Source organism: Etheostoma cragini, chromosome 9 (assembly GCF_013103735.1).
Source record: "Etheostoma cragini isolate CJK2018 chromosome 9, CSU_Ecrag_1.0, whole genome shotgun sequence".
NCBI lineage: Eukaryota > Metazoa > Chordata > Actinopteri > Perciformes > Percidae > Etheostoma > Etheostoma cragini.
Genome location: NC_048415.1, coordinates 22,742,598 through 22,750,868, shown reverse-complemented (window position 1 = coordinate 22,750,868; position 8,271 = coordinate 22,742,598). Strand labels below are relative to the sequence as shown.

Sequence of the window (8,271 nt, the reverse complement as noted above, 5' to 3'; positions counted from 1 at the left end):
GATTCCAAATGTAGAAATTGAAATGTCTAGACAGTGTTTATTTAATAAATGGCGCCGCCTTCTGGAGGAACACTGATAAAGACCTCGTGAGGATCACAACTAATGTCAGCCTAATTCCTTTACTGTAAGAAGAGCAGTGTTTCAGCGTTGAGGCACGTGGCCGAGTGAAGGCGCCGACCTACCGGGGCACTGTGTTTGTGAAGAATAATAAATGATGTCTAAGTCTTTTTTGTTTTAATTGCAGAACTTGACAAAATGGCTTGCGCAGCAGACAGCTGCATACAATTCACACGCCATGCAAGTGATGTCCTGCTCAACCTGAACCGGCTGCGTAGCAGAGATATTCTCACAGACGTCACGATCCTGGTCAACAGACAGCAGTTCCGGGCACACAAGACCGTTCTCATGGCTTGCAGGTGCGTGTGGTTCAGGCCGAGGTTCATGAGCCAGTTTTTCTGTAGCAGTTTAAAGATGATGTGATTGATCTTTGTATGCTCCGTCTGCAGTGGGCTGTTTTACACCATCTTCACTGACTCCCACAAGTGCAACCTTAATGCGATCAGTCTGGATCCCAAGGTGGACCCAGAGGGCTTTGCCATCCTGCTGGAGTTCATGTACACCTCCCGTCTCACCCTAAAGGAGAGTCTGATTATGGCCATCATGAACACCGCCATCTATCTGCAGATGGACCATGTTGTGGACACCTGCCACAGATTCATCAAGTCCAGGTAGGCAGAACGAGGTTCCATTAGTCAAATTTATCATTTTCAGCGTCTGTCGTTTTTTTGTTGGTTTTGTTTGTAAGCTTCTCATTCTTTTACAGTGATCCGGCTGCCAAGCTGCCCAGAGATGAGTTTTTGATCAGTCCCTTGGTTCTACCTCAGGATGTCCATGCTTACCGGCCCCACGATGTTGTCGACAGTTTGCACAGCCGCGTGACTCCGTTCAGGGATGGGAGGCCCTACGGCTCAAACATTTTCAACGGGGTCAGCACCCCCAGCAACTACCCATTCTACGGCCAGTTTCCCGTGCCAGGATTCCCTTTCCCACTCTGCAAGCTGACTGATGCCAAAAACTCTTTTGCTGACCTCTCTAAGAGTGGGATCCACCACAAGCATTGTTCTCCACATGACGGCGCCAACCTCATCAGGGCAGAATACACCAGGGCGGTCGGCACCAGCTCCTCCAGCATCATTCACTCCACCACCTACGCCTCCAGGGAGGTAGGGAGAGACGACGACATGCGGAAGGAAAGCCACGAGGGGGCCGGCCAGTCTATCGCTCTCGGCACGAGAAAGCGTGCGTTTCCTGTGCTGACCCTGGAGCACCAGAGAGACTCTGGAAAAGATCCTCAGGCAGAGGAAGACCTGATCCATCAGCACTACCCCTTGGGAATCTCTTCCGCTGGACGCAAGAGCCTCATGAGCAGCCCGCAGAGCCCCCTCAAATCAGACTGCCAGCCCAACTCCCCAACAGAGTCCAGCAGTAGCAAGAACGCCGGCCTGTCCCACGCCGCCGGACTGCAAGTTCCGCAGGGTACCCAGGACCCCAAGTCTCGCAACTGGAAAAAGTACAAGTTCATTGTGCTGAATCAGAGTGCTAAGGAAGATGAGGCGGGGCTGCGGGATCCCGGGCTTCGTTCCCCTCAGCGCCTCGGCCTGCCGCCCTACCTCCACCCCAGCGACTCGGAGAACCTCGAGCCACAAACCACAAGCAAGAGCAGCGATCACAGCGAGGACCTGCCTGTGCCCCAGGCGAGTCGTCTCAACAACATCATTAACAGGTGATAATGTGCAACAGGAAAAAGTCAATTTGACATGTCACAAGCATCATTGACGTGCTGGGAGGATTTTGAGGAAATGAAGGAAGATATCATTCGTGCGGAGGGTTTAATGGTCAATGCTTTTTATGCATTTAATTTATAGTTTACAAAACTGGGATTATTTTAGGAACTTTATTTTGGAATGACATTTGATTTAAAACATTTTATACGAGACACTTAAAGTATTGCATTTGTTTAGCTCTGATTTGAAGTCTGACTTGAAGTACTCGTTGTGTGTCTCTAGTGCACTGGAGGGGTCATTGAGGAACGGGGACAGCCACCCTTCACACTACTTGAGCCGCCTGAACTGCTCGACCTGCGGCACGCCGTCCCCAAAGCACTCGGAAGTGTGTCCCAACACCTCCAGGACCCGTCTGGCAGAGGACATGGCCGAGCTGCACTCAGAATACTCCGACTCCAGTTGTGGTGAGTTTAAGATGGATTTTAAATGTCAAATCAACAATGGTGTACGCATTATTCAGGACTAGAGGTCTGAACTTTTTGACTATGATTTCTCCTGAACAGAAAACGGAACTTTCTTCTGTAATGAATGTGACTCCAAGTTTGCCGAAGACGAAGCGCTGAAACAACACATGCTCCAAGTGCACAGCGACAAGCCATACAAGTGTGACCGCTGCCAAGCTGCTTTCCGCTACAAGGGCAATCTGGCAAGCCACAAGACTGTCCACACAGGTACATCTAAGATCAGTTTGGCTGTCTGTCAAGTCTACGCTCCTGTGCTGCTCAATTCTAACGTTTGTTTTCCTCTGATTCCCTGTGCTCAGGAGAGAAGCCGTACCGCTGTAATATCTGTGGTGCTCAGTTTAACAGACCAGCGAACCTCAAGACTCACACTCGCATCCACTCAGGAGAGAAGCCATACAAATGTGAGACGTGTGGAGCTCGTTTTGTACAGGTAATGGCACGCTAAAATAAAATTGGCCTTATATAAAAAATATCTGAGCTGATAGCACTAAGTTTGAGTGGGTAAAGTCATTTTCAGCTTTACATAAGTACAGGCAGTTACAGGGAAGAACATCCTTAACGGTGTTTTGGATTTTATACAATGCATACTCATATGTGAGTCCGTGTGGGGGAAGAACTCATTCCCCAAGACTAGTTTGCGCTGGTTCCAGTGCAGTCAGACAGTTTGACTCAGGCGGATGTGTTGTCTTGTGATTTAGGTTGCTCATCTCCGCGCCCATGTGTTGATCCACACGGGTGAGAAGCCATATCCCTGTGAGATCTGTGGCACACGCTTCCGTCACCTGCAGACGCTGAAGAGCCACCTGCGTATACACACGGGAGAAAAGCCCTACCATGTAGGTTGACGTTTCCTCTTATTTCACTTCCTAAAAAGTTACAAAATCATACAATAAGCAGCTAACCCTCATAAAATGCTGAAAAATAAAGTTGCGCCGCTTTCCTTTTCAGTGTGAAAAATGCAACTTGCACTTCCGCCACAAGAGCCAGCTACGGCTGCATCTTCGACAGAAGCACGGCGCCATCACCAACACAAAGATCCAGTACCGGATGTCGACGGCTGACATGCCCACTGACTTGACAAAGGCATGCTGAGCAGGTTTAATGGAGGCAATCTTGACCTTGGCATTTAAAGACCCCAACTTGTACAATCATCCAAAATTGTAGTGCCACACTGTGTTCATTAGACAAATAAATTGGCTGCGTACGCCATTCTAAACGGGTTTCCACTACATGTGAACGTAGAGCCACTTATGGCATCTTAGTCACTTTATTGTTTCTATATAGATATAAATATATATATGTATATGTCGGAAGTGTTTCTAAGCTTTGAAGGTACATATATAAAGCTTTATTTTGTTGAGAAGGATGGAATGTAAACTAATCAGTTTTTGGAAAATACAGTATTTTATATCAGAGAACTTACTTTTCTGAAAGTATTGAAAATTTTGATTGACGGGTGGTACATATATTTTAAGATTCCGAGATTTGCGGCTGTATAGGGTTGTCTAAACATTTTTCTGTAGATGTACGTACATGTTGCACCATGTCAAGTTGCCATATTCATGTGACGAGGGAAAAGAAATGTCCTAATGTAACTGGATTCAGTGTAAAACATATCAGATGAAGGCTGCTGTCTGATGAGGTTATGCATGAGGTACTCTGTTACCGTTGTCAGCGCACATGAAGTGGACAACGGCATAACTATTGTGTAATTATAACTGTGGGATTGCTCTCTGCTGGCGGAGCCAATCCAAGTGTTGATGCATTTCAAGGTACTGCTTTGTTCTGACCAAGAAAATATTTTGCTTTAAGTGTATTTGTATAGATGTGACTTTTGTTTGTGTTTATTTGTTTTCCATAGGTGAAGGTTTACAGTTTTGTCTTTGTTCTAGATCCTACAGTAAAATCGTGCAAGTATCGATATTTTAGGTTTGTACATACACTGTGTATTCAATGTGCCTTTCTCTCTATGGTGTCTGAATCCCTCTATTCAGCCCAGCTCTATTAAGGTACAACTCAAGGACATCACTTGTCCTATACCCCGTGTGTGTGTGTGTGTGTGTATATATATTTTTAAATGCTTGTCACCAACCTTAAAACATGCAAATTCATCATTGTACATCTCCAGAACTTCTATTGGGATTAGGCTTTTTTAACTGCATTAAATTGTTGTACAATGGTATAGATGTATGAATGTAAAATAAAGGTATTGGATTTCTATGTATTAACAACCGATTTGAGTTTGTCGTATTACAAACGGGAAACGACGCAGGATATACGGTACGGGCACGACATTTTAACATCTTTCCAGAAATATCGTTTGATGGTTAAAAAAACTACTAGAGAACATAACTTGTAGATCAAATGCAAAATCAAAAAACGATATTTAACTCCTAAATTAACAGTTCATAGTTGAGGCAGGCATGCTCAAACTTTACAAATCAGAAGACTAACTTTTACTTAGGTATTTTGTGGCTCCAGTTAGATTGAACTAAATTACTGTTTTGTAAATAGCAACTATAAAAGATCATAAATAAAGCACAAAGAAAGCTGGATTTTTGGAAGTACTGTAGGTACATCTACTCCATTACACTTGTCAGTTTACTGTGCAGTTTAAGATTTATATAAAATATAAACGAATAATGAATTACTGTAGGTAACTCAAGATTTTGAATGTAATACTTTTACTATTATATTAAAATGCAGTATTGCAACCTTTACTTCAAAGATCTGAGCCCTCCTTCCACCACTGCTGCAGCTCCACCGTACAGCAGGAAGCGCCTAGGATGGGTTAGGGTTAGGGTTAGGCCAATTTAACGGGTTATACTTATTTGCAGGTATTAAACTTGTACGCTGTGAAGGCTTTACAATGATCTCATGTATTTTCAGTTTATTCTGATTTGGATAAAGAGCACAATGAGGGGTTCTCGTTTTTATTCAGAAAATGACTTTCTTCCATGATCAGCAGTAACGTTTGTTTCTATTGTTTGAAAGGGCCCAAACTAAAACCTTTAGAAGACTTTCTACATGTCACATGAATGACAATAACATGATCAAAATGTAATATAAAAAGCTTTTTATTGTTGAAGTGGCATGAAAAAAAGTCCTACTCTTTTAAAGATAAGCAAGAGTGGTTGTATTATGCAACAGAAAAACTACAACAGATCTTTACCTCTACTGGGCTCACACTTGAATTTGGTTCTATTTCTTTAAGAAAAACAAAGGACAGTAAGAAGTGAAGCCCGCTGTACGGCCGGGGAGATGAACACCGTTTCCCATAATTAGTCTTTCGCAAATGATTGATCACTAACGTCTGGAATGCAATTACGTTCTCTGTGAAAGTACAGGGAAGGGTCCAATCCTGCCTAGTTACAAGGGCTGCACAAACTGGATCTTCTTTAAATGAACTCAAAACTGGTATGTACTCATTATTTACCCCCCCCCCCCCCCCCCCCCCCCCCCCCGACCCCTCGCTTCAGGTCAATCACTGCTTCTGCTGCATGGCTTCTTTCCGTGCAGCGTCTTGCAGGAGCTGAGTGTCTACTTCATCTGCAGGCAGCTGAACGTACCGGACCACAGAGCCACGGATAAAACAGTTCTTCACAGACAGCTGGAGCAAAAAAGTAAGAAAGACAAAGCAACGTTTGACGACAATCATTCAAAGTGTCCGAGATGCTGGAAATCAGCTTTAAAGCTTTAGTGCGGAACGTTTTTTTTATTAATGAACTCCCGTTACCTTCTAGCCATTACCAAATGAGTGTCTATTTCTCAGGACAGGCGTTTTGGAGTTATTGAAGGCTTGTATCATGTGGACGATAACGTGTTAGCAGATAGCGTTCGTGATTCTCAGAGTGTGTGAGTGATTAGAATACAAGTTTTAATAAATGTGTGCGTTTTGTTGACGTTGCTTTCCTTTTCAAATTTGTGGTGGCATAATAAAACTAATAAATTCAACTTGTTTTTCTGAACTCATTAAAGCCAAAACATATAAATGTATTGAAATCCTTTCCTGTACCACTAACTCAGCTTGCACATTTGATGAATGTGCAACGTGTAGAAATAAACATAAAAGTATTGGTATTACGCCACATAAGGACACATTTTGGATTTTGCATGTTACAATTTATACTACGCATAAAACGTATATTACTTGTATATTGTTATATATTCATTTTGTATATGAAGGATGTCTGAATCATACCACTATGTGTGGACTTGCAACACATGTGCATGTGTGTGTACACACACTTATTTGCAGGCCCAAACTGAATCAGCTGGTCTCTGAGACCCAACACAGGAGGAAATTATCATTTCTTTAGCAGACTTCTGAAAACGTCATCAGTTCAAATATCACGTTTATAAGCAATTCTCATAAGATTTGGATGTCATGAAATATCAAAGTGATAAAACAAAGTTGTTGTTAAATAGGGCCGGGATATTCTAGATGTCAAACAGACATCAGTGCTAGAAAGGTCCTAAAAGCTGAAACGCCACTGGCTGATCGGAGCCAGACCGCCAAACTTACCATGTGTGGATATTTCTCTGGGTCAGTGACACTGATGTCTGTGAGCTTAATGTTCAGGTACTGAAACACACACACACACACACACACACACACACACACACACACACACACACACACACACACACACACACACACACACACACACACACACGGGACCCACAGTGATTAGGAGTCCTAGCTAGGCACTCAGATAGAAAATGGAACAGCTTGGTTTCAGTAAAAGGAAATAACATCATTTCTAACCTGGTCAACAGAGTGAAGTGTTCCGCAGATGCTGAAGAGAGAAATGTTAGGATTCAGATTATTACAGGCATTTATGAACAACCCCTCCTTATATCTCCAACAACATATAATACCAAAGTGGGGGGGGGGGGGGATCACGTGTCTCGGTCTAACATAACAAGGCCACCTGTTTCGGTAGTAACGTCACGTGACATGAGAGCGTTTTGGTCTCTCTGTTGCTCCGTATGACGTTAACTCAAAGCTAAAGCTACATTGGGACTAACTAGCCCACACATTAGAAACTAATTCAAACACAGTAACAAAGTTACCCGGGTTCACACAAAAAAGAACTAACCTCAAGTCGTTTTTGAGCTCCACCACCACATCCTTCCCCACCAGCGACTTGAAAAACGAGTAGAAAAGCTGAAAGACAGCTAACGTTAGCATCGTGCTACACGTCGAGCGCATTACAGGTTGCATATAGACAGCAAACTGAACCACATAACGCGATACAGTGAACGCCTCACACAATCTACCTATCACACATTTGTAGTAAACTGGAAACTAATAAATACGTTCAAAATCGATGGCTTACCATTTTTGCTGCTGGTTTCTTATGGTTGTGCGTCTGGTGTTGATGATGCGTCACACTGCGTGATATTGCTGCGACGGAGCACACATCCTACGGGTGCATCTACTGAAGAGCCCCGCGGGGGGGAGCCAGAGGCGCGCTCAGCGTTAAAACCGGCTAACGGACCATGGACCGTAACCACGCAGCGGATGCTCCAGGCGCTAGTAGGGCCCACCTCGAGTTCGTTGTCACTTCGAGCGGCGAATGAGGAATGTAAACTGTAATAGAGTGTCGCTTAGAGTAAGTTACAGGTTGAAGGTTGATTGGTAGACTAGAATATCAACCTTTTGGGTCTGTGACCCCTTCAAATGTTGCCATTTGTCTGTGGGGAGTTGGGTAGGGAACCGGAGGGTCGCCGGTTCAAGTCCCCCCCAGATGGACCAAAGTATGGTGGTGGACTAGTAGCTGGAGAGGTTCCACTTCACCTCCTGGACACTGCCAAGGTGTTCTGGAGCAAGGCACCAAACCCCCGACTGCTCGGGGCGCCTTTCCATAGGCAGCCCCCCCACTCTGACATCTCCCCATTAGTGCATGTATAGGACCTGAGCATGTGCCCCCCCCACTCTGACATCTCCCCATTAGTGC

The 8,271-nt window shown here is 44.3% G+C and overlaps 2 protein-coding genes across 3 annotated transcripts in view; one reads left to right on the top strand and one right to left on the bottom strand.

The window, feature by feature from the left end:
• The window catches only part of bcl6aa (BCL6A transcription repressor a), a 15,334-nt gene extending 11,421 nt beyond the window's left edge, over positions 1-3,913 (top strand). For both annotated transcript variants that reach the window (XM_034880412.1, XM_034880414.1), the window contains 8 exons: positions 245-416; positions 507-728; positions 824-1,783; positions 2,067-2,248; positions 2,348-2,515; positions 2,608-2,738; positions 3,007-3,144; positions 3,257-3,913. In XM_034880412.1, coding sequence (XP_034736303.1) covers positions 245-416; positions 507-728; positions 824-1,783; positions 2,067-2,248; positions 2,348-2,515; positions 2,608-2,738; positions 3,007-3,144; positions 3,257-3,400 — 2,117 coding nt within the window. In that variant the 3' untranslated portion in view covers positions 3,401-3,913. The remainder of the gene's footprint in view (positions 1-244; positions 417-506; positions 729-823; positions 1,784-2,066; positions 2,249-2,347; positions 2,516-2,607; positions 2,739-3,006; positions 3,145-3,256) is intronic.
• Positions 3,914-5,367: 1,454 nt separating this feature from the next.
• Positions 5,368-7,771, bottom strand: smx5. The gene is made up of 5 exons (XM_034880465.1): positions 7,651-7,771; positions 7,411-7,478; positions 7,077-7,107; positions 6,834-6,893; positions 5,368-5,918 (listed from the first exon to the last, which is right to left on the bottom strand). The coding sequence occupies exons 1-5, from the start codon at positions 7,651-7,653 to the stop codon at positions 5,793-5,795; spliced, it is 288 nt and encodes a 95-aa protein (XP_034736356.1). The 5' UTR covers positions 7,654-7,771; the 3' UTR covers positions 5,368-5,792.
• Positions 7,772-8,271: the final 500 nt, after the last annotated feature.

Bases quoted from the DNA above. Each gene is read 5' to 3' on its own strand.
- smx5 (XM_034880465.1), bottom strand. The intron at 6,894-7,076 runs GTTAGAAATGAT...TGTGTGTTTCAG, and splicing joins CACTTCACTCTGTTGACCAG to TACCTGAACATTAAGCTCAC. The intron at 5,919-6,833 runs GTAAGTTTGGCG...TTTTTGCTCCAG, and splicing joins CAGAGAAATATCCACACATG to CTGTCTGTGAAGAACTGTTT.